The sequence below is a fragment of the Rhea americana genome, unplaced genomic scaffold (assembly GCF_003343005.1).
Source record: "Rhea americana isolate MKP2758 unplaced genomic scaffold, rheAme1 scaffold_41, whole genome shotgun sequence".
NCBI lineage: Eukaryota > Metazoa > Chordata > Aves > Rheiformes > Rheidae > Rhea > Rhea americana.
In genome coordinates this window covers 122,907-148,626 of record NW_028186546.1, presented here as the reverse complement: position 1 = coordinate 148,626, position 25,720 = coordinate 122,907, and the positions used below count along the sequence as shown (strand labels likewise).

The 25,720-nt window shown below is 49.6% G+C and overlaps 1 protein-coding gene across 1 annotated transcript in view; it reads left to right on the top strand.

The window, feature by feature from the left end:
- The window catches only part of RAB11FIP5 (RAB11 family interacting protein 5), a 30,561-nt gene extending 6,451 nt beyond the window's left edge, over positions 1 to 24,110 (top strand). The window contains exons 5-7 of the mRNA XM_085314592.1: positions 8,607 to 11,264; positions 18,200 to 18,386; positions 19,722 to 24,110. Of these exons, the coding sequence (XP_085170718.1) occupies positions 8,607 to 11,264; positions 18,200 to 18,386; positions 19,722 to 19,931 (3,055 nt within the window). The 3' untranslated portion in view covers positions 19,932 to 24,110. The remainder of the gene's footprint in view (positions 1 to 8,606; positions 11,265 to 18,199; positions 18,387 to 19,721) is intronic.
- The last annotated feature ends 1,610 nt before the right edge of the window (positions 24,111 to 25,720 follow it).

Below are 25,720 nucleotides of genomic sequence, written 5' to 3'. Positions count from 1 at the left end.
CAGTCTAGAGCTACTGGAAGTGATCAGGTTGATTCATTATAGGGATTTTCTAACCTGGGCTGACTTTAACCTAATTTATTAAGCAGAAGGATTTTAATTCAGTCTAAGCCTCCTCTAATGAGGAGGGCACTCAGGGTGTATTTAACCGAACCAGATTCCTGCACAAGTTAAAGAAAATTGCTTGTAAAAAGCTGCTCAGACGTAAGCGAGGGCACGAGTGCATCAGACAGATGCACCTTCTTGTTCAAAGGCTAGAAAAGAAGAGGGAAGCGGTGTCGGAAATGGGTGACAAGCGGCTCGCGCGCAGGAGGTGACGGGGAAGGGAAGGGTGACGGAGCCCGGCCATCCAGCCGCTCCGCGGAGGGGAGGYGGGCCTCCCTCGCGGGGGAGGAGGGCTTCCCGAGAAAGATTTACGTCCTCGAACTGGTCCGGCTGCGGGAGAGATGAGCACGAAGTGCCAGGACGGTGGTGGCTCTAGCTCCTGCTTAGGTGTCTTGCGTTTCCAGGAGCCTTGAGATGCCCGTAGTGATCCGGCATCGCTCCCTGGTGCGAGCTCTGCTTCTGAGTGAGACAAAGCGACTCCGGTCTCTGCTGCTCCGATTCAGCAAGGACAGACTGTTAGCACTTAGGTTTGCTCTTCTGAACCGCCCTCCCCCCCCCCTTTTTTTTTAATAAGTTTTGCATTAAGAAAACTGCCTTTCGATTTAAATTCTAGTAGAAAAGTCACTGCGTGAAAAATAAACCCGTAAAAAAATCTCGGCGTGTCCAAGCACCGACTCCGCTGGCTGGCTCGGGCAGGTCGCGAAGTGCCACGAGCCTACAGCAAACGTGGGGTCAGTGGGTGAATGCAATGGGGAGAAGGTATTTGGCCCTGCACGACTCCCTTTGGAGTCTTTTCACTGATAAATCGGTGAGAAACCTGAGGATTTCTCCTTGCTTTGCAATTGTAGCAAAGCAAGGAAGTACGGTTTGGTATAAACGGAGGCTGCGCGTTGAAATCCAACCCATGAGCCGTGCCGGTCCCATCCYGCTGATGGATGTTGCTGTCTCCTAAGTAGAGACGTCTGATCTGGTCGTAAATCAGCTTCTGAACGCTCGTCGTGTCCAGCCCAGCAGATAATCAGAGTCAGTGGAGAGGTACCCATAAAAACTATTTGTTTCTAACAATCCTGTGTTTTTTTCAGTGACAGCTGCTGGGACTGTACCCAGGGTATTCCCCTCCCATAGCGTTTTTACTCTGTGTGTGTGTGTGGTTTTTTTTTAATCTACTTCAGTGCTCACAGTTTTATTTCAGACCAAGCCGGCTGTGGTTAGAGCCTCAATCTCAGCTGCCTGGAGCAGCCTCACTGCCTTTAGACTTATTTTCCTGGTCCTTGATCTTTTTTTAACCATTAATTACAATGTCATTATTTGTCTTATTCTATTTATAGAAAACGTCTATGTTTTTTATTTTATTCTCCTTCCTTACACTGATCTACCTCACCTGGACCATGCCGCCGATTCAAGTCAAAGCTGTTGAAAAATTTATTAGGTCCTGACAGTATCTGCCTTGGCAGCAGATTACTCGTATGGTCTGATGCCATCTGTAGCTTGATAATAAAATGCATATTGTCTCCAAAGCCTGCAACTGAAAAAGTTAGCCGCGCTTCTCTGTGGGGCTTTTTCTAGAGGCACATCTGCATCTGGAGGAGACCTAAGCCTGCTGCTCTTCTATTACCAGGGCAACTGGTTCTAGATCTGAAGATGGATTAGCTTTTGCTTTGGAGGGAGAACCAGCCGCCATATCAAGCAGTTTTTCACTGCCTCTTTGACTTAACCCATGGAGAAGATTCTTTTCTTCCCGCTCTTGCTCTCCTGCTTCCGGAAACTTTAAATTTTCTGCTCCTGCCAGTTAACGAAGCAGAGTTGTATCGCCTCCCCTTTGCCCATCACGGATGGGTCTAGTTGAACCTGCGGCTGAGCGTGGGGAGAGAGTGTCAACAGCAGYGGTGTTTGCAAGGCAGCAAAACCCACCCTGTAATTAGTTAGAAGAGCTGTAATTAGAAAGAGTCTTTATAGTTAAGGTTTAAATTAGCCTGCAGCTGAGACGCGCTTGGCATAGCTTGTCCTTAACTACTTGCTCTTGCAAAACCGTACCCTTTCTAAAATAAGGAAGCAGCTCACTTTAGGCTGTTTTTAACTTCAGCTTCACAATAAGACACTGTTCTGCTACGGGCTTTTTTTTTTTTTTTCTTTTTTGTCGACCCCCCAGGAGGGGCAGCGGCGGCACGCGGCGAGGGCGAGCGGGGTCCGGCGCGAGGCTCGCCGGGCCGGGCCCTCCCGCTTTGATGCTGACTCGAGTGGAAGCAGTAGGAAAACAGCGTTTGCTCTTTGGCAACTCGAATAAAAGACTTTTTGAGGTTTGTTGTTTTAAGGTTGTGCGGTCAAGAGCTGTCCGCGAGGAAGAAGCTCAGCTGGTTTGTTTGAGTCGAGGCCTGGGGCCGAAACAATTGGCTTAAACGTTTTGGGCGTTTCCTGCAATGTTATCAGAGCTCCGCAGGGTCTGCTTCCTGCGGCGTGAGTCGGGACGATAACGCATGGCCACGTCTCAGGCTTGGCAACAGGAGAAGAGGAGGACTGACTCCATCTCTCTTGCAGCAACGGTTGCGTTCATACCGCTCATGGGTTCCGCTTTTGTGGGAGGAAAAGGCAAAACAACCCCCTACCTTTACTGTCACTTCTCCGGTCCGTACCCGGTGCGGCCAGCGAGGAGGCCAAATATTGCCTCAGAGTGTGCASTCTTCATCGTGCACTTCTAGAAGGTTTTATTCCCTGGACGGCTCGGAGGTCGTTCACCACCGAGGGGTCCTGGGTGCCTTGGTCGCCTTGGAGAACTCCACRTGGTGCTTTTTCATTCTGCAAGTCCGCTGTGCGCGGGGTGGGAAGGAGAAACCAGCCAGTGGTAAAACTACCTGGAAAATCTTCTGTGCTAACCGCTGCGGCTGCTCTGGCTCCCGGYGGGGAGCGGAGCGGCCGGCCCCGGCGAGCTCGTCGGGGGGCCCTGCCGCCGGGCTCCGGCGCTTGTAGCTGCCTGAGCCGCAAAACTGCGCGTTGGCGCTGGATCAGCCGCTGGGAAAAACGGCCCCAGCCACCAAAATCCTGTCTGTAGCTGCTGGGAGAGAGGGAAGCGAGGATGGAGGGGAAAGCAGTGTGGTTATTGCGTTATTAAGAGCTGAGCCTTGTGCTCTGCCCTCCGAGTTTGCTATTTAAAAGCTGTGTTGGCCCCAAAATCTCTGAATCCTTCCAGCTGTGGTTCCCACCCCTCGGAAAAATGTCCTGGGCTGCCGTATCGATTTCTCCCCATCCCCTTTCTGCACAAATTCCCGTCGCTGCCGTAGGGCCGGGTTCGAGCCCTGCCTGCCCGAAGCGCCTGCTTTTCCACCGCGTGCGCGCGTGGTTTTCCTTATCTTCGCAGTGCAGCRTCACCCGCCGTCTTGCAAACTGGGCCGCGACCGCGGCGGGTGGATGTTTGGTAACTGCAGAGCCGGGATGGCCGTGTGTAGCCTGAAATTCGGGCTGCGGTCTAAGGGAAAACCTCCCTGCGCTGGAACAAGCTGTTTCCAATAGACTTTCCATCAGGGGGTTGCTCAGCAGTCGTCTTTTCTTTTCTTTTCTTTTCTTTTCTTTTTTTTTTTTTTTTTTCTGCTGAGAGGCTGAAATGCGCCTGTGAAGTGATGCCAAACAAATAAATGAGGGCAGAAAGGTATCCGCTATTTATTTTGGCTCGCCGAGCTGTATGATGGGGTATGGGAGGAGGAGGAGGGTGAGTCAGCGTTCCAATGCAGCAAAGGAAAAAATCTTAAACGGGGCTGCTGCAAGCGGAGGTTTCCCTCTAGAGGCATCCGCCGCGCTCAGCACCGGCTCCGCGTTCGGCCGCGCGCTCGCAGCATCCCTCGGCAGGCAGACAGACAGACAGACGGGGCCGTTCGCGGGGCGGATAGTCACGGGGAAGGCAGGTCTGCTGCCGAAGCGCGGCTGGCGACCGTTCCAACAGGAGACTCCTGTCCGGGGGAGAGAGGCCGAATGCTGACRGTGCTTTGAAAACCCAGAGGGGAGRCGCGGTTTGTGCTGCCGGGAGTTTGCAGCGGAGAGCAGCCTTGTGCGGCCCCCGAGCAAACCCGGGGGGTGTCGGCGAGGGACACGGAGGCAYGTTAGAAAAGGGCAGGAGAGGGAACAGGCAATGGAAAGAAAACTTTGGTGGGGTATTTTGGAGGAAGAGGAGGACCAGAGTGCCACAAGCAGGCGGGTGCAGTTGGGGCGAGCTGCCCGTCATCGGCTGTCCCAGGAGGACCCGGCGTGCTGGGGAAGGAAGCTAAACCGACCAGGCCGGCGGGCAGCTGCGAAGGTCGTTAGCAGGGAGCGCTCGTTGGGASCGTGGAGCTGAGTACTGCTCTGTGGCCGTTCGGTGCTCGAGCCCAGCAGAGCCAGGAGGATYGAGCTTTGGTCGCTCCTGCTGCGCACGAGGTGCTGTTTCAGCAGGATCATGATGAAGGATCTTGAGCTGGCCTCAGACACCGAAGTGAGCAAGTGTGAGCGACGGGAGTGAGCGCAGGAGCAAACAGGAAGCTTTGTGGCGYGTGCTGCTGGCAGCTGTCGAGACCTGAGGGTTTCAAGCTAGATCTTGCTGCCTGCCTGCTTCCAAATGGTCAGTACTATAACTGCCTGCGTTGTTGCAGCAAAATCGCTGTGAGTGTTGTAGGAAAAGGTGCAGGCAAATGGGTGGCGTGGTGCTTGCCTGGCGCCAGTGGCAATAGCCATCATGAGGATAGCCTAAGACTCACTTCAGACCRTGCCTAGGGCATCCTGGGTGTGCTGTGGGCAGGATGCGACCTTGGAGCGCCCTGACTTTGCACCGTGCCCAGAGAGGTTTGCTGCGAAGCGCAGAGAAGCTGCTGGTCTCCCTGGGGTAATTTGTGCCTAAAGCTGCAGCACCTTCTCCATCAACTTCTCCCATCGCTTCTTCAGGAGGTTTTTTTCCAGTTTTTCACTGAGGAGGCCTAAAACGCACCAGAAGAAATGGGCTGCTCAGAGAGTTAGCTTCCGCGGAGCTGCACGTCCGGCTACTGCAGTGTGCTTTCCACCCAGGTGCAGCAGTCCCCGCAGAGAGCCGGCAGTGGACGGTTGGGCTGTACGGGCATGGGCACCCTGCGCCATGGCCACCACTGCTGCTTTGTGACAGCAGGAGAGGGCACCCACAAGCTGTCTCTGCCTGCAGCGCCAAGTGGGTGCTCAGCTGCTGATTTGAGTGGAAAAGGTTTCAGGGCTTCTTTTTGTGCCTGATTTTGCTAAGTGGTATTTGCAGTRTTGTCTGGTATGTGCTGGAGTTGATTTGGTTGCAGGCAAATGCCCTTCAAAGACCATCTTTTAGCCGAAAACTAACATCAAGCTAGATGGATGGTAACAGATGCCATCTGCTGTGTGAAAGCACCCTGACCCAGGCTTTCCAGCTCTGGTGACARGGTTAAAAAATGGTTAAAAGCTGCTCTGTGGTGGGAAGAAGGAGGAGACTTGGGACTGGAGGCACAGGAATTTCTCTGCAAGAGACTGTTGCAGATGGCAGCAGCAGTGTCACCTGRGGACACAGGCTCTGTCCTCGAAAACCAGACCTTGTGTGCGGCTTTGGTGGGCTGGTGGGAATTGCCTCTCCCTCGGCAGCTGCCCGCTGGATCCCCCTGATCCCACTGTGAGGGCATGGGGTGGCTCACGGCACCCAGGGGTCAGCTGCTCGCTCGCCTATGAGCGAGTTACCTACCTAAAAACCAGGCAGGAGGAGGCTTTGATGACWCTGGATTGAATAAATAAGCACTTTTCCAAGGTGCTCTGGTCCTTAAGTCTTGGTACCCCTCTTAAGCCTCCTGCGGGAGGTTTTGGTACGGAAACCTCATTCTTTGAGGATGGTGAAGGTTCACAAGCCCGAATGGACTTCTGCCTTGGACGGCAAATCTCACCTGGTTTAGCCGTTTCATGAGACTTCAGTGTGAGGACTTCTAGGGCTTGAAACATTGAGTTAAAGTGAGCTTATTTGGAAGAAATCGTGTCAACACTGCCCTGGTCCTGATTTCTTTTGGGGGATTTTTTTTCCAATTTTTATTTTGTGTGTGTGTGTGTGAAGGCTAAGTCAATATGGGTTGCTCCCAGTGGGAAATCCTCTCAAGCTTATCAGGGTATTTTGGGAGTTCTGCCACATGGGGCTTTGGAGCCGCCAGAAGGGACGGGAAGTGGGTGCTTCCCCTTGCCGCAGTCCGTGCGTCCTCCTGCCAGTCCACGCACCACCCATGGTCAGAGATGTGCTGCCCACTCATGATCCTGCATGCTCTGGAGACAACTGCTGATGACTGCCCCTTCCCCACATCACTAATGTTTGCCTCAAGATGGCATTTTTGCACTTTAAAATACTTCCAAGTTTTTTGTGACAGAACCACCCATAATAGCAGATGAAAATTGTTGTCTGAGCAACTTTGCCGTTTGGTTCCCTTCTGCATCCAGTGTTCACATGGCTTATTAAAAACTACTGTTTTGGCCATGCCTCTGCTTTGCAGAGAGGCGGCTGCCCCCTTTCTGTGCAGCAGCCGCGAGCAGGGACAGTTGCAAAGCCACATGCCGTTGTGGAAGTGTGCTTTGTGGTTCACTCGCAACTTCTTGCTTGCCAGTTGCAAGTCACAGACCATGAGGGGGAGATGTTTTCCAGACTGATGGTTGAGCTGGTTGTAGTGTTATGGCTTCATGGGGAAAAATGCAGTGCTCCCTTAGCAGAGACAGAACAYAGTTGGAAGAAGGGAAGGAGCTTAGCAAAGGTGAGTCCTGGACATGAGTCCTGCACGGGAAGAGGTCTGGCTCTCCATGAAGGCTAAGTCCTTGCAGAGAGCCAGCCCAGGCACCTTAGAAGGGGTGCAGGAGTAGGGGTGRCCTGGGGCTCATAGCCTGGGTTACCTTCTGGTGTTGCTTGTGATCCCTAMAAGCGGCTTGACTGAGGCAGGCTCATACCAAAGTGTAGCTCAAGGGTTGGAGATGATGAGGCACGCTGTGTGTATTGGCAAAGCAGTGCTATTCTGTCTTTCACAAGGCCTGATGGCTGAAAAGAGAGGTAAAAACTGTTTTCCCCGTCCATTRATTCTCCTATAAGCAGGCCCCTCACCTTTTGGCCACATCTAGGTGTGCAGTTGTGGCCAGTGAAGAATTAAGTAATATATAGCTCGTTTTTTCACTGCTGGTGCCGAATGCCTCAACTGTAGGGCCAGGACTAGGAGGAAAGGAGGCCTTGGTGGCTCCTGGCAGTGGTAAGTCAAGAGGAGGGGGATCGGGAGAGTGAAGATGGCACTCAGAGCACTGGCAGGGGTGTGAAACGTTCAAACTTCATTCTTCATGCTGTGAAAACTTCCAGGAAAGGCAACATTTGCGTGCCTCCTCTAGCCTGGCAATGCTGTCCTTGGTGGTGGCGAGTATGCTGATTGAGGACTTCCCAAAAGAGCAGAAAGGTGAATCTAATCCTTCTTAAAAAGGCATCAAAGAACAGGCAGCTGACTTCAGGCTGAGTGGGRAAATATGTCTGCAGAAGGAGATCAGAAGTCTGTTTAGGGTGTGCCAAGACCCTTCCCTCCTCTTGGGATCCCATGTAGGGACTTGGGCATTTTGGCCATCAGGCTAGAAGTGACTTGATGAAGTGCATCCAGGGAGGCTTGACAGAGTCGAGAACAGGGTCGGAGTCCTTTGTGTGCCAGTCCCATGTCCCGGCGTGTGCTGTCCCTCTCGGCTACTGTTGCTTGTTCACCAGTAGCCACGCTAGTTCTCCCGCGTGTGAAAGAGAGAGCACCACTGCCACTGGCTTGCTGATATGTAGCCAAACAAATAACGAGCCACTGGAGCAAACTGGGAAAGACTTACTCTTGTGTGCTCTTACTGATGCTTTTACTGGCTTAAGCAGACCTTAGCCAAGAGCTCAGCTGGGCTTCTCGTGCGCCATCTGCCCTCGGTACACACCAACATCTGGACAAAGAATAAGCCAAGTCCTTGGGCCATGGGAGGTGGAATAAACCTCTCTAACTCCTGAGTTTTAGGCACTGCTTAAGCAAGAAGGGGGAAATTCAGAAAACCGTTCTAAAACAAGGGCTGTTCTTTCCTTTTTGTAGTGCATGCCCTTTCCATGCATTTACTCCATAATCATTGCTCTGCCTAACAAGAGAGAAGAGTATGTATTTGATCATTGCATTGCTTTGAACTGAAGCGTTTGTAGTGTATGTGGTGTATGCTTACAGCTCTGTCACAGCATTAACCAGGAGGACTGTTTTGTCTTCCCTCCACAGCCTGGAAGTGTCTCCTCAGGTAGAAACCAGCTCAGATGCTCCTTCTCATATTTCTYCTTGCTCCCCTGCCCAGTTTCCTCCTGCTGCTGTAGCCCATCTCGCTAGCATGCTTAGCGCTAACCTATCTCCCGCTACTGGAGAAAGTCARTCTGGATGCTTGTCCCCTACCAATCCATTCCTCAACTCCCTGCAGAGCAATCCTTTCTTTGAGGACCTCCTCGCTGACCAGGTACTAAATTCTCCTTCACCTACTCACTTTTTCCCTAGTTTCCCGTCTGGGCCGCATGCTTCAACAGAGGTCGCTGGGAGCTTATATTCCTCTGAGGATTGCAGTCCCTCTGCCTCCCTAAGAGTTAAAGATCCAGAGAGGGAGTCTCCAGCCAAAAGCATTTGTGTCCCTGTTCCAGAAACTACTCCCCCAGCAGAAGGAGACCTTGCTCCTCCAGATGAGAAACCTGCAATTCCTCCTCCCCTCTCCGAGTGGGACGATACTTTTGATGCCTTTGCTACCAGCAGGCTCAAACCAGAACTGAAGAAAGAAAATTTATTTGCATCTGTAGCAGTGGAGGGCATGGCTTTCATTGATGATCCAGATGCAGGTAGTCCAACAGAAAGGTCGACTGACCTGGCTCACGAGAATGGGGCAAAGGTATTTGAAAAGGCTGATTCCCAAATTATCAGTGAAATGCCTGCAAGTCTACGGTCCTGGACAAATTTCTCCAGTTTAGACGTAGGGGCGAACTTGGTGAGCACCACCCAGGAAGCAACTGTGATAGAAGATGTGCTGAGCCCTGTGTCTGCAGGGTCAATGGGAAGGAGGAAAAGCAGCACACCTACAGTTTGGACAGCCACTTTTGCATCAGGAAATCCAGGGGAGAAGGAAGCATCAACACAACTAACTGCTGAAAATATTGCCAAGGAGGAACAGGATAGTAAGGAGGAAGAACTCACTAGTGCAGGGGAAAATGGATGGATGACCATAGCCACCGAAACGGCTTCTGATCTGTCAGAAAGTGCCCAAAATGCATTTGAGAGGGAGCACAGAGATCAGGAGAGCACATTTGAACAACGACCATTCCTTAATGAAACCATCTTTGAAGAGAAGAGCAGTTCTCACGCTGCTGCATGCATGCTTCCCAGAAGTAACTTCACCCCCCAGAATCCCTCTGAAACGCCTCCTGGGAGCAACATTGCTGCCGTACCCCCACGGGTGCTTAGGAACGTGGCGGTCAAACAGTTCCCCATGGCACCCAAGCCAGAGAAAGCACTCCAGGGTGCAGGTAGTGAAGAAGAAATGTTTGACATACGGACATCAGTCTACCGGCTGCAGGCTAGCATGCGACTAGAGGCCAGAGAAAGTCGTATAAAAGTCAGCCCAGACGTTCTTGAGGGGCACACRTTCCCCTCTCCACAGACTGATATCCAAGAGAGGGAGGGGACGGCAGCTGGCCCGGATGTGCCAACGGCTGCACCACCCCCCAAACCTCCGCGGCGGTTCGCAACCATGGACAGCAGAGAGGAAGGTGAGGAGGACACTCCCAACCTGCAGCTGGAGCTGCAAGGCGATGAGGACAAGCAGGAAAGTGCAGAGGGCCCCAAAGTGGAAACAGAGCTGCCAGGGGCCCAGTTGAGCTGTGAGCCCTCTGTCCCAGGATCTCCCAGCCTGCTTGCACTCAGCAYCATGGGAACTGAACCTGGGAGCGAGTTTCCAATCACCAAAGATGCCAGCTCTGCTGCTGAGGACTTGGCGGCTAATTTGGAGGCAAGAGCTCCTGAGCTGGCAAAACAGAACAACTCTTTGGRGGAAAACCCGTTGGAGAGAAGTAAGACTGATGTGGCTGAGCAGTTTGAGACTTGCCCATCGAAATTCTCCCTCAAYGGGTTAGACCTGTCAGGTGCTGATGGGAACTCCAGCCAGCCAAGCTTATCTGCTGTAATTGGGGCCGCCCAGCCGCAGCCACTCACCTCGATACACTCCTCTGGGCCGGCAGACGGTGCCAAGTGGCTGGCTGCCCCAGAGCAGGAGCTGTTCCCTGAGAAGCTCATTCCCTCAGGACTAATCCCATCTTCCGAAGTAGACTCAGGCCAACCGGAATTCTTCTGGACGGCTCTGGAGGAGCCAGCGGGTCGCCCTCCAGGCCCCAGCAAGGCTGCTCGACCTGAAAGGTTAGCGCATGGGGAGAGTCTGCCCCAGCTGGAGATGGAGATGGTGTGGGGAGACAGTGAGGGGCGGTGYGGGCTAGCAGCCGGCCCCAGCAAGCGAGCAGGAGGCCAGCGTGAGCCTCACAGCCCTGAGGTGGTGGCGGGCCCTCCCCAGGAGGCAGAGGAGGGCAGGCACTCGTCTAGTGAGCCTGAGGGGCCACCGGGGCCATGGTGTAGGTGGTCAGCAGACTGCAGGATAGACTTCAAGAAGGCTGATTTCTGGCAGCCAGATAGAGCAGAGAAGAGGAGTGAGCAGGATGCTTTGGCCTTGGGCAATCCTTTTGCTTCCGCAGTCAGCCTAAATACCCCAACAAATCCMTTTGCGGAAAAGCCACCAGACACCCTCCCTGTTCGAGCTGTACTACCCGAAAGGCCTGGTCAGGGAGGCTTCAGCTTCACAGACCTCCATGAGGAAGCTCTTCAGCAAGGCTTCCAGCTCACTAACCTCCCCCAGGACCATCTAGGCAAGCCTCCTTTCCTGCATGACAGCCAGCCTTTGGCCTTCTCCACCCCTTTCCCCGTGGCTGCAACTAACCCTAAACAGTTTGATTTCCCTTCCCCTGTTGCGTGCCCCACAAGTAGTGGGGTCCCTGCCGTGACCAGCCACGCAGCAGCCCAGCCCTGCCCTTTGCTGCAGTCCGGTGACACACAAGCTTCAGCGCTCGTGGTTTTGCCCAGGGAGACACAGCCAGCTGAGAAGCCCTTTTTCCAGCAGACAACCAGGTGAGCACTCCGGGGAAGGCGAAGGGTGTGTATTTGGTAGAGGTTAACCCTGTCTCCCTTCTACTGGGGGGCCACTAGGTGGGCCCTGAGTCCGCGTCAGTGGGTCATAGTTTATTGACTCAAAGGAGGCTCCATGTGTTGCTGCATGTCCTCTCTTCCTGACCTTCCCATACTGAGTGAAGACCTGTGGTCCCAGAGAGTCCTGCCTGAACAGCTTAAACCTTTACCTCTCTTGGATCAGGGTGGAGAATGGCCACTGGTGTCCTGTGTTTGCTCTAAACTAGGGTGAGCGCTTTCAAATGCATCCAAGATTTGCTCCAGCCGAAAATTCAGCCACAGTGGAATTGCAGCCACATTTCACTCAGTGCTATTTTTGGCTCCATCATCTTCCCTGTGCTTGCAAAATAGGTACCTTTTCCATATCTGCCTGGAGAGCTTCCAGCCATTAATGCTCTCATGAGTTCCTTCATGGCATGTTTGCAGCTATTGCCCCTTCCCTTTTCATTAATCCAGCTTTGGTTTCTTTCCCTTTAGAATGACCATCAGGTACTAAAAACTTTCTTCTCTCCATAGCCGAAGCAAAAGTAGTTTCACTGGAGCAGTGGCAAAATGCCGTTCTCCCCTCCCTCCTGCCAAGATGCCTGTTGGTAAAGAAAATAGGACTTAACCTTGAGGATAACAGGAAGGGGCAGGGGGTAGTGTGACGGTGTATCAGAGGAAAAGAAGGTCTGTGCCTCTTCCTGGATCAGTCTTCAGCTTGTAGAAGTGCTGTGAAGCCGAGGAGGATGCTGAGTCTAAAGCCTCTGGTCTTCTTGCTCTAGGTTCTCCAGTTCATCTAATTTCCTTGGTACACCTTCCTCCAGTCTGCTTAGAGCAGAAGATTTTCATGGGATCCGTGTGCTTGGAGTATCAGGGATCAAGCTCTCTATATTGGGAAGCTCTTATGGTTTAAATGGGAACCAAGGGAACTTGGTTCTTCTAGCACTGGTCTGATCTGCCTCACTGCTGTGACAGAAGGGAAAATGGAGCCTCAGGGGGACACTGAAATTATAAAATCCCTTCTGGCCTAAGAACAGTAATGGCCACATCCCTTGGAAGAGGTAGCACACGAGAATGGCATCAGTGGAAGTTAACCTGAGCTGTTAGTCCTTCTGTATGGGGATTGTTCCCTGGCTTGAGGGTCAGTCTGGCATGCAAAAACAATCCCAGGAGGAGACACCAACAACAGACTGGTCTGTTAAATGATTTTTGTTTTGTTTTGCTTTGTTTTTCTTTTTCCTTTCTTGTTACCAAAACCTTATATSCTTTTTAATTGGATTATTTATTCTCCGACAGATAACCTTGTTCAAAATCTACAGATAGCAAGTATACAGAAACCTCTTGATTTTCGTTAATGGAAAGAGAAGTGTCCTGCACTCCCAGAGGGTAAAATTAGGAAATGAGGAGTGCAGTCCCAGGACCCTCTCTAGATATTACGTACTTGCTGTCACCTCAGGACTTGACCGTGCATCCTTCCAAGGCCTGACAGACCTGTGGGAGGATCCTGGGCTTGGATCCAAGTCATCAGATCTGAGCTGGGTTCTGTCATGTTACATGCCTGAGAAGTTTTTCAATGTCTATGGTTTCTCTACCTGTAAAATGTGGATGTTTTCCTGATGCTGTAATTCATGAATCTTTGAAGAGTTACCTGAGGCCTCTGTGGGAAGCTCTGAGGACWTGCACTTCATTACAGAACTAGGGATATGTGCTTCCCCCCAGYTGTCATGGGGGAAGCAAGGCAAGGAGGAAGGGCCCTTCTCCTGGTCACTATGATGTTGCTTTCCAAAAGCATCTTGTAATCAGATGGTCAGTGGTAGGCACAAAAAGAGAAAAGATAAGGTACAGAAGAGGTGGAAGAAGAAGGAAAAGGTTTCAAACGAAGAGCAGGAATTGAAGGCTTACTGGGAAAAAAGTCTCTCTTCCATCAGAGAAAGGAAGAGCTGGTTTCTGGTGTAGGTGATCCATGGAGTCTCTGATGGAGTGATATCATTTGCTCTTCTTGGGGAAGGATGGCAAAATGGGTATGGGGAGCTGTGTCCCCTCCTCAGTGGCCAGAGCAGCTCTCTGCTAGTCTTATCTTGTTAGAGATGGCAGGTCAAGTGGAAAACTGGTATCTGTGACTGATGCTGGTGTGGACTGGGCCAGCGTCTTCCACCTAGACTGGCCAGGGGACTGCCTGGTCACAGTGAGCTGGGGGTTGTGTCCTCCTGGAACAACTCCTTGTGCACTRGATTTGAAGATGCAGCTGGGAAACCCTGTGTCGAGAAGAGTGCCTGCTCATTGCATTGGCAGAGCATTCCCTGCCCTCCTGCAGCAAGGGAGGGCCCTCATCACAAAGCCGGAGTGACTGGGTAAGGTAGGATCTTCAAAGCGTCAATCACAACAATCAGGTGTGTGGAGCCTCCTCTTTCCACCCTTTGGGGAAGTGCTGGAGAGCAATTTCAGTGCTGGGAAGGCCTCTCTGGTCACATTCCCCTGTAGAGGTGGGACCCAAAGGACAGGCCACAATAGTGATTTGGGAACTCTCCTGCTGTGGAGAAGCTTAGCACTTAAGAAGCTTCTTTCAAATTGATCAGGAACTGTGAAATGTGTGACCACTGCTGCAGGTTATGGTGCTTGCAGGTGATGGGGTTGGAAACAGTGGTGCTGGGTTGTATTGCCACACGCTGCTTTGTGCCTTCTGATGTTGACAGCACACCAGAACTGTAACCTCCTGAACACGARGTTCCAAGCCAAGTCACCAGCTGGTCTTTGGCATCCTTGTGGAGCTCTTGCCACTTGGAGAGAGGTTTGCCATGTCCACCGCCACAGCGGTGCCACAGATAGACTTAGGAGGAGAGTTGCTGCTCTCATGTTCAATCATTTCCTCTCCTCCTGTAGACCTTTCTCRAATGAGGTCAGGCCCTCAGGTGCTGTGTGCTGCTTCAGACACAGCAGATTGTCCACTAGAAACTGGGATACTAACTTGTTTGGATTTGTCTTGTATTGTTGTGTCCTCTGAGAAGCATTTTAATGGGAAGATACAGACATTATTTCCAAACTGTTGTAGGGAAGTTCCTCCAGTTTTTCTGCTGTGCTCAGCAATGACCCTGGGAGCATCACTGAAAGCCGTGCTGCAACACAGGATTTGCTCAGGAGATGGGAAGAGGGAAAGGGGCCAGGGCTGTACCTCTTTAGTCTTGAGGTGTTTCATCTTAAAYCTGTTAGGATTCATCTTAAACCTCTGAACTCTCAAAGACCGAGATTCTCTCTCTAATACTGGCACAGTGCTTCCAAACTGCCCTTGTCACATACTGGCACAGCACCTCCAGGAGCTGGTAGAGGATTCCTTCTCTGTTCTGTTTCATTTTTTAGGGGATTCTGTTTCTTACCATATTGGTAACTTAGTTTTATTTTATAGCAAAGTGAATATGACACTCGGATTCTATATAAATACATTCTACAAAGGATTCACCCAGGCAGTTTTCTGAAGTGATATTAAAAGTCAGTTTGCAGTCTTATTTCTAGCAGCTACTTCTTTTCAAACTTCTGACCTGTCACTTCATCAGAAAGTCTCCAGGTGCTTTGATTGGCAGGGAAGGCATTCCTCTATCTCAGTCATAAAAAGCATAGTAAATCATGACAGATCTAGGGAAACTGCAATACAAAAAGAGTAAGAATTTCAGGCAGTCATGCAAACAAGTGAAGGTTTGAGAGCAGGATTGGAAGCTGCTACCTTGAGCTGTAACTCACTCCTCTCCCCACAAAGAGGGCTGATGCTCATGTCCCATCTGCCACCCAGGAGGAACAGATCACTTTGATCACCATGGTTGCTTCTGGACAGCAAGTCAAGGCAAAGGTAGCGTCGGTTGCATGGGTTTCAGCTACAGTGTGTCTCTGGGAGCTAGAGCCAGAGCCTGCTGGTGATGGAGGAGTCATGTCCTGAGGCTTTGCCAGTTCCTCACTGCTCCCCTGCTTGCTTGGTGAGAGTGCAAGGCTTCATGGTTGGATCTCTGCAGAGGCATAACAATGAGGAGGATCTGTCGTGACGTACTCACCTGTGGTCACATGGAGATGTGGTAGTGGATTAGGCAGGTCTTTGGTGTGATCACTTATTTCTACTCAAATTCACACTCATGCTGGCAGGTTGAAACAGATCCAACTTCTTGGCAGATCAATCAGGYGTGAAACAAAATCTGCTTGCATGGATGTACCTTGGTGCCCAACTTGTCTGGAGTGCGACATTGGTGGAGGCATGCCTCTTGCTTTTGGAGCCTCTCTGAGTGACAAGCTAAGGGGGCAARCCCCCAGGCTCTGCTCAGCAGGAGCTATGCATGCACTGCCCTGCAGCCTCTAGCATCTCCTGCCATTAGGGAGCAATGGCAAGGAACGAGATCATTATCTTTTAAAAAATACCTTTCCTGCTCTGCAGCTAGCAGAAGTTCAAGCAAACAGGACCAGTACTTCTGTTTCTTAAAGGACCAGCAGTGAGCAACTGTTCAGGATCTCCAAAAGGCCTCCATTCCTCACCCTGCTTTGTGTCATAACAAAAGGATGTAGCTAATTCCTCAAACGCTTTAGCATAGTGTCACGGTGTTTGYAGCTGTACTGGTGAAGGATGTTAATTCAGGATAGATACCGAATGGTGACTTCTCCAACTCTAGACTTTGTCAGTGGGTTCCTGCAAAGGCTCGTAGGACCATTCTCCAGCCTTTCAGGCTGTCTGTGAAACCTGGACTCCGTCCCTGKATTTGGACACATCTGATATGGAATGTTAATGTTTTGGCTTCTTGACACTGGTTGGTGGCTATGATTGCTSTCCTCTCCTAGAAAATGGATTACAGGAGCCATTGTCATTGTTGAAGAGAACTTTCTGGATGTGCTTCATCAGCACAATGGAGAGATTTCTGGGTACATCCTGATCCTGTCACAGCTGACAAGGCATGGAGACACCAGCCTTAGGAATTGGGCTATCCACACTACCTTCATTCCAGCCTCACTGGTCAGCTCTGAGGTGGAGCAGAGTTAAAACACCATTTCTTCTCCCATCTGAGTCTAACCTTGCCAGATGRGCAGCAGAATCAGAAACAGAAGGGGCAAAGACCCAGTTTTGACTCTTGACTGTGTGTGAAAGGACCCAAAAACATGTCCAGGAGGGTTGACCTTCTCTCTGCCTGGGGACTTCGGAAGTAGGAGGAGATACTCCATTCTATGGCCCAAGCATGCTTAGATAGGCCGATTTTCAAAATCCCATTGGGCCTGAACAGTCTCCTGGAAGTAGGTGCACTGTGATCTTAACATTTGAAAAGGTCCCTCTTTTGCTTGCTCTGTTCCTGTTGTGGCAGCATCCCACAGCACTGCTAGAGCATAGAAGCTGTGTTGGCTTCTGAGAGAATGTTTCTCTTCTCAMAAGGGACAGTTCTTAACTTATTACATAGGTATGGCTTTCAGGCAGGACTGCTGACTGTCTTAAAAAACAAGTTCTGCTTTAGAAATGGAAATAAAGCCTAGCCTAGTAGTTTAGAGCACAAGCTGGACTTGAGGGGTCTGTCCCAACCTGGCTGACAGCTCCCACTGTGACTGTGGGCATTACTCCTTCCACAACCTATGCCACCAACACCTGAGGTCCCCATCTGTGAATATGGACTAAGCTTGCCTGCCTTGCTTGAGAGGTGAGGCGCTGCAAGCTCCTSGGATGCAGGATGTTCTGCTTCCCCTGCGGCACTAGCTGCACAGCAGGTACGATGAATTCCCTTTTCAGRGTAGCTGCTGTGCCTGACAAGCACCCAAGCTTTGTGGAGCTCCTGGGTAGATTTGAAGATCTTACGCTCTGATATTGGCACACAGGACTTACTGATCCTTGTAGGAAAGCAGCATCAGGTCAATTCTCTTTCCATCACTCTGAAAAATAAACACTCWTTGGTTAAGCCTTGAAGCTTTGGGAAGTATCTGGATGAACTGAAACAGCTGAACTGTGATGAACAGTGAGGCAAAAATAGATGAAAATAAAATCCCTTTATAGTTGGCAAAGARGGTGCATTGTGTCTTTACCCTCCATTTTGGCTAATTTATCACAGGACAAATTCTGTGGTGCCTTCAAGGCTGGTGGTGTCAGTCCTCATGCCTACAGCTCAGTGCCTTTGCATGGGAGGTCAACATGGGATGGTGAGGTTGATTGCTTTGTGCAGCACATCCAGCTTACAGCTGGCCCCTGATATTATGGCACTGTGGCTTGCAGAGCTTCCCTTTGATGTGAAGTGGAGGAGGAGAGAAAACAATTTTGCCTTTGTAATCCTGAAGGTCTGATGTAAGGTTACGTAACTGCTGGGAGTTAGCGGTGGAGCCTGCATCTTGGGGTGGGCAGGTTGAAGAGGTTACAGGTGTTAGACATAGTGGGAACTGGTGGTTGCAGTGGTGCAGGATCATCAGTGAATTGTCAATGGTAACTCCAGACATGAATCTTGGGKCTCCTAGACAGGAAAATACCCATCTGGGCAATGGCCATAGTAGCCCCTGATTGCACTGGACTTGGGTTAAATTTCCCCTAGCTGTGCTGAGGCCTGTCAGACAGGACACACAGTGCTCTTCGTGYGGACTGAGCAGTGTAGGTGTGTGCAGAGGTCCTGGTCTGTCTTGGCTGAGCAGTGTCCTCGTGCTTTATATTGGCACAGATCTCATCTCTGCCTGGAGATGGTGCTGGAGAGCTCYCTGGGCTGCCTGCTTTACAGGACTCTGGCTCCTCTTTTTCTCCTCAGAGCAGGTGAGCTTTGAGGAGCACATGCTTAGAGGATTGAGTTGTGTGGAGTTGACTAAATATGATAAGTAGGTCCCATACCGAYAAAAACCTTAGGGACAGTCAGCAGTGTCACTCCCAGCTGTGCAGGGTGTTAACTGTCCAACCTCGTTTTTCTCCTCAGTCCTCATCCAGTGAAACCAATAAGTGCTGCAGTGCAGGAGGTCTCCAGTGAGAAGAAGCAGCAYAGGTCCAGCCTGACAACTGCGCTGAGCAGTGGCCTGGAGAAGCTGAAAACAGTTACCACGAGCAGTGTCCAGCCCATGGCACAGTTCTCTCATCCGGAAAAAACAGACTCAAAGAAGTTAAAGGTAGGATCCCACCGCCACATTCTCACCTCCTCATGATGTTGCTTTATTGGTGACAAAGAGAGCARAAAACTGGTATTAGAGGATGTAAAACAGGGTCCTGCTACAGCATGAACAGAATCACGTATATTAGCCACAACATCCTTAATCCTACTTGCACAGAGTCCCATTGGACTCTCCCCTTCCTCCATGACATGGCTACTGATCCTTGTCAGCCCCTCATTCTTCTCCCAATGATTTCTTTGGTTTGAGTTTTTATGGTACAGTATGTGAGCAAATGGCTGGTTATCTGCAAGATATCAGTATCTGCAAAAAGTCTCCCAAGGTGGAGGATGTGATCGCTGCCTGGTTGGGCCTGACTGAAGGCCTGAGGGGYTTTGTCTCCTGGTAGAGGTGGAGGGAAAAATGGTTCCTGGAGCCTTGTTAAAATACTGCTTGTCTGGCTGTGTCTCAAAAGCTGGCRTGTTGAGGCAAGCAAAACATCTGTGTGAAACGTCTAAGGGTATGGTCCCGTGGGGATGCCTTCTCGRCTTCTTGACTACTGCCATTCCATGTTTGCCTCCCCCAGCTGAGCATGTAAAATGCTGCTGCTGGGGTTCACTTAGATGGAAGGACAACTGCATTCCCGCTATATAAGCCCTTTGCCTTACTCTGTAGGCAGTTCAAGTCATAGGTTGTGACCACCTTGTCTTTCCCGGGACAAGATCTGGCTGGGTCCTGTTCCCCTGTGCTACTCCAGCCTGTTGGCCGACCCCAGCTCTGCCAGGGGACCTGACCTYCCTAGGACTCTTGCCCTCTGGGAACTTTTGGGGGGTCTTTCTGCTCTTGTCTTTATTCTCCTCTTCTGTCGTCATCTAGATCTGCCTTCAGCTGCAGGGGAAGGAGGAAGTCCCAAGGCGAAAGAATAGTTAATACTAGGCTTCATTATGCCAGGTTAATTTAATCATGCTCTGTWGTGTCCTTAGCTTCTAACTGCTGGGGGACAGAGGTTTGAAACAGTCCTTGGGGAAACCCTGTTCACWTCTAAGATGAAGACAGATTCACCAATGGAAGTGCTTTGTGGTCATTTCTGGCCATATGGAGAACTGCCCCGTGTGAGCTGCACCTGTCTGTGCRGCTGTTCTGTATCCAATATTTCTGYGTGATTGTATGACATGCAGAAAAGCTGTTTTGTAGAAGTATGAAGTGATAGCTACACATGGTCTCGGGCCCATTAGGTCAAACTTGGCAAAAAGAAAGATACGCTGTTTGCATTGGTTGTTGCTGTACCTCCAAACTCTAGAGGGAGCAGTAGTTTTCATTCAACTCACTGAATATTTCTCTCGGTTTCTGCCATAGGATCCCACCTTACCAGACCAGTCAGCCAAGTATTATCACTTGACCCATGATGAACTCATCCAGCTCCTGCTGCAGAAGGAGAAGGAACTTAGCAAGAAGGAGGAACACATCCATGAACTGGAGAATTACATTGACCAGCTGCTGGTGCGCATCATGGAACAGTCTCCCACACTTCTCCAGATCCCGCTGGGGGATGGAAAGACCAAGTAACCTCTCTGCAGAGACCAGCATCACTTGCCTAGGGCACTTCTCCAATAAACACGCTACAAACATCCCTGCACTCCCCYCTCCTCTTACAAGAGGGCTCCAATGGCTTAAGTTTGCAGAGTTTAGCAGGAAAGGTTATCTGCTCCTTCCCAGTCCAAGCTTTCCCTTGCTCTGGCTCTAGGGAACTGTAGGGTGATGGGCTGTCCTCCACCCAATGGGGAGGAGCAGAGTCCTCCCCAGGAGGCCAGTACCTCCGTTGGTTCCTGTCATTGTGACCAAGTGGCATCTTCTTAGGCACTCATCCTGCTAGTGCTTTAAGTGGTTCATGGATGTTTAGGAGCCAGAAACTGGCCGCCTAGCCCTTGTCTTCATCCTGCTACTGCTGCTCTTCCTGGCCACCCTCCTCCACATCTCTGAAATGGTATATCCTGGCTGATGGACAGGGTTAAACTAGTTGATGCTGTATTGAGGATACTTAAACTCGGCAATGGCCTAGCCACATGTTACTGTCCACTGAGGATGCTGGGCAGGGTAGCTAGGGGAAGAGACTGTTGGATGCCTCTTTTCCTTCCTGTCCCATGTGTCATACCCCATATTGAAGGGTCTCCATCTGAAGAGCCAGCTTCTCTTTGTACCTGACCATGTTTGAGATGCTACAGAAAGTGACAGTGTTGGAATTGGAGGCCATGAAGGACTCAAGCCAGTGTCACTGCCTGATTGTGAGCTGTGTCGGTACCCTCACTGCGTGCATGCAGATTTGTGAYGCTGCCTTAGTTATTCAGCTCAAAACTAAATTCATAATCTGGAGGAAGGGCCAGTGATGGTTTGTGCAATGTCAGTATGGTAGAAGCTCTTCTCTAACACCACTCWACCCATCACCAGGCTGGCTGGCACCAGTATGCACTGGGGACTCCCATATGTATAAACCACAGCTGAATTTTCTACTCAGTATTACACTCCCCCTTTCCTATGTTCACAGGRATTGCTTTTCACTGGCTACCCCATCCTCTCCACCACTGACTTTGTGTTGACTTTCTTAATGCAACAGGAAAATGCCATAAGGACAGAAGCTAGTGGGAAAGGAWGTCTGACTGCCCAGCAATCCATCCCTCTGTGCATGACATCCTGTTAAGCCAGACATCCATCAAACACATGAGAATACATTCTGTAAAATCTAGCAATTCAGTAAAAGATGTAGATCATCTAAAAGCCAGTATTAATAACATGGCTAGGATTACATCAAATCTGCACACCAACATCAGGCCTCTGATGACTTGGGCCCACTATTAGATGGTTGAGGCCAGCTGTCAGGAGTTGAATGCTTCTTGCTACTAACTGTTGAGCAGCCATATCAAGCCTTCTGATTTACTTGGTTTAATAATTGCAGRTGATGTTAGTTTGAGGTTGACGAGTGATGCTTCTGGCCATGTGGGAGTAGAGTGTAGCTTTTGATTTGGAGATGCTGTTGAAGCATATGTAAAGGAAGCAGCTCCCTCTCTTGCTCTGTCTGCTTTTGGCTGAAAGGATCAGTTGCTGTAGGACTTGAGCTGCCTTTACATGTAGGGCACCTTCTCTCTTCTGTAGATCTTCAAAAGTTACTTGATTTTGTTTAAAGCTCTATATTCTTTTCTCATTATCTGTTTCAACATAGACCGTGACTGAAAAATTGTGCCTTTTGCAATAGAATAAGGGGAATTTTCTACAAAAAAAAAAGGCTCTAAAAATCCAATTCTCCATTCAGGGTAACTCAGTTTGACCAGCTTTTGTTTCTCTGCTAATTTGAGAGGAGTGAGTTTATTTTTAGAAGCAGTTAGCAGAGCCTTCCTATCTCTAATTGCAATTTTGTGATTTTGGTCCTTGGCAAGAATGCAAGTGACATGGGAGATACATATATTAAAAGATGACATGRAGGGAAGAGCATGGCAAATGTTCCAAGATAAAATACAGCTGAATAAAGACAGTATTGGGTCATACTCAAAGTATGAGATTAGAGAGGGCTGTTGGAGTAAGGAGTATCAGTTTAAAAAGAGATTTGGCATTACTGTCATTGGTAACGTTTGGTCATATCTAGCCTGTGGACCACTGTATGAGAAGGAGGCTCTGTTTGTGCCTCAGATAGAGGGGACTTATGTTCTGGTGTAAGGRCCTGTATTTGTCCCTCTTTATATAAAGTACCAAGAACTACTTGTTGCCTATACAATCAAAGGATCTCCTGACCTGAGAAMTGAGTTCCCTTTCTGAGTGTTTATCTCTTGTGGAGAATCCTTCTTTTTACCTAAAACCAGGCAGGGAGGCATTGTGGAAAGCTAGAAAGCAGTACAGTGTCAGAATAGCCATGTAGCATGGGAAGGAAGGCTAGGAGAAGGGGTGGCCGCAACAAAAGACAAAAATACTGAGCTGCACGGGCTTATRTCAGACGGACCTTATTAAGAGGGGAGGTGTAGAGCTGAAATACCATTTGAGACCAAATCAGGGTGCCAGCAGCACCCCAGTCCTCTCCCCTTGGATGCCTTTGGGGCCGTTTGCCTCCTGGCTGCTCTTGTGAGGTTTTCATTGTGGTTATGTCTCYTTCTGAGGATGACTCTATTGTAGGTGCTCCCCACACACAAGTGCCAATGTTTTTAAGAGCTTGCTACACCTCCTCCCTGCCTCTTGCCTTCCCCCTCCCTTCCTTTACATTTAACTGCCTCTGTAAGCCCCTCTCTGCCTTAGTCAGCTCTCTGCCTTTTTTCCAAAGCTTGAATGTATTACACTTTATATATTCAAGTTTATCTCAGAGCTACAGAAGACTGTATCAGGTGTATGGCCTTTTCAGCAATATGAGTCTCCTTCTTGTGACCTGCTTTCCGTGCGTCACAACAGAGCGGTGTGGTCCCTGGACTGCCTTTCACCACCRGAATCTGCTCCATGTCAGAGGTGGTTAGAAAGCCAGCAAAGCAAGTGGGGCCGAAATGCTCACACCTCAACTTTATAATAGCAGAGCATCTCCAAAGGATGCGGTGGGTCATCCACAGTCATGGTGGTGGGAAACAACATGGGTACCTTAGCTTCTCACGTTAGACAGGGGCTGTGGGGGAAAAAAAGAGTGATAATGACAGCCAAGGCTTCCATGATGTTTCATGTCTGTCCTAGAGCGYGTGGAAGTCCAGAGGTATCTATGAATGACAACTGTGTTTAGCAAAGGACATCTTTAAAGATGCTGTTGGCTTTGTTCTCTTGTTTCTTCACCCTGCTGTGCTGTRATCTTTTTCCCCTCCAAACAGTTTTTATTCTCTGCATAAGCACAAACAAGGCTTGACTATACCACGGAATAACATTGAAGGCAGAGTCTACCTGTGTAACTTTTTTTGTTAAAAACTCTAAGTTACCAGAAAAGGGGGACCTAGACATCTTCTTTTAGAGAGGGAGCAAAATAAAGAGTTGGGGAAAAGGTTCTAAAGTTTAACATTTCTCATGTCTCAAATCCACATTTAGTGATTTATTTGCAGAAACAGGAAGATGAACAGTACTTTTCTCAATGTGCAAGACAACACCTGGAATGCTGTTGCTCTTTGCTGAGCCAAATGAAACTATTTTAATGAAGCTGCCTGTGCTGGTAGCAGCTTTTCAGTGGTGCCATTTTAAACAAGGCAATTGCAATAAATCTGTATTTTTGTCTTGCATCTCGATCTGTCCTTCACTTTCCACATTCAAACTGTTTCATAGCTTTTCTGCAGGATGCTAATAGTCACAGCTGTGCTCTGCTTTTGTTGTCTGCTCCCCACCTTTTTTTTTTTTTTTTTATTTTAAAGAACTCTGGTTATGTGATTTATTTTTGTCTTTATTAGCTCTTCTGACCCAGAGTTACAAGGAGGGACAGAAGAAAAGCCAAATTATATCCTGAAACTGGAAAAAATCTGAAGGGATATGGATACTGAACAGTGTCTTGTAAACTCAGCATTATGACTTGTCTGTGAAGAAACAGGAGTTTGTTTTGTGTTATAAACGTGGGGTGGAAAAACATCCTGAAACTGGAGGGAGAGGTGTTGGGGTGTTTGGGGTTGTTGGTTTCCCTGTACTTCATGTATGCAGGAAGTAGGTTCTGTGTGTTTCATGTTTTAATAGTTGCAACTAATGTTTATAAAGCTTGTTATTTACGTTTTAAGCACTTTAAAAAAATAAAAGTTGTTCAAGCTGTTCCTAGATACTTCTAATTTATTGACAACAGCATCTGTGCTGATAGCGCTTGGACAATGAGTGACATTTATCTGTGTATTTTCTGAAGTAGGATGATGGTGTCTAACTTCTCCGGCAGTTTCTCCACACTGCATAAGTATAATTAACAGTCCCAAAGGAGCCACTGCTACGTGGAGGCTCCGGGGGGTGTTGTTGCTGCAGAATTACCCTCTGAATATTGCTCCTTCCTGTGCTGGTTAGTGCATCTCAAAGGGGTTWGCCTGTAAACCCAACGGGTTAGAGCTCAGACCAGCTTTTTGCTGAGTCTGCTTTGATGTGAGGGCCCAAGCTAAATGACCTGGGACTTGATAGCACCATAATCCCTCTCCTACACTTCAAGTTGACAGGGTCTCGTTCACGGTGYGGCTCTGTGCGGTGCTTTAATGGAGCAGGCTAAAGCATCGCGTGTTCTTGCACACGCCTTACAGCGGTGCTCCTGGCTGAAAGGCTGCCGACACTTGGCTTGGGTGGCCTTGCTGCCCTAGGGGATCAGATGTGCCTACAACACCCTCATTGTGTGCTGCRGAGGTTAACCACACGGAGCGGAAGGGTAGAGGTTATTATTACATTCCTGAGGATTTGTGAAAAATTAGCAGCTGAATTGAGGAGAGAGACCCTAACTGCACCATGCTGGAGGAGGAAAGGGGAGCTCAGGTTGCATCTTGTGCCTTAGAGTTCAGCCTCGGGGGCCTGGTGAGGAAACCCAGCTCCGTCAGCACTGCTGTTCCTGGGAACGCATTGAAGAGGACCTTTGTGCTTTTGGCAAAACAGGCTGAAGTGTGATACGTTCCCCTGGAACAAGTGTGAGGAGGAAAGGGTAAAATGGTGACTGCAATTCAAAAGGCCCTTTGGGAAAAGGAGGCTGGTTCAACTTCATCAGCAGTCAGTCTGTAAGCGGGAGCCAGGGCTCAGTGCGAAATCCTGGCAACACCTGCAAAAACAGGATCATGCTTCTGCAAGGCAACAGACTTTACGGACCTGCAAGGATATCGCCTCTCCGAGGGGGGTGGCTGTAACGCTTTACGGTGACAAGCCAGTGTGTGCGGAGAGCCAGTATGGACTGATCCCCAGCTGAGACCTTCGCCTCCAGCTTCTCTGTCCTAATCCCACCCACCTGTTTTACTCATCAGCTGTTTCCCTCCTCAAGGCTTGCTTTTTTCTTAATTTATGCCTTCTACTTAAAAAAATTAACTCCCCTTAAGCTTTGGTAAATGACTTTGCTGCTCCAACAGAAGAGTGTTTCGTTAGCTATAATCCCAGTTTATTTTTCATCCATCTGGATTGCAGTCAGTTATCTAACCCGGCACCTGTCTGGGGGGATCATGTTAGCGCCAAGAACCCAGATCTGCTGGGGAGGAAATGTTCAGTGTGCTGCTCTCGGGATCAGGGGGGCTGAACTGTGACCCTCTGAAAAACTATACTAAGTAAAGACAGCTTGAAGTTATTGAGTTCATGCGGGTTTCTCCTGGCTGCAGAGGCACATGGGGTAGAGCAGAGCAGCAGTAATAAGAAGGCCGTGGAACTGTAGTTTTTCATGCCAGAAAAAAAGGGAATCTGAGGCCATAGTCCTGCTAAAA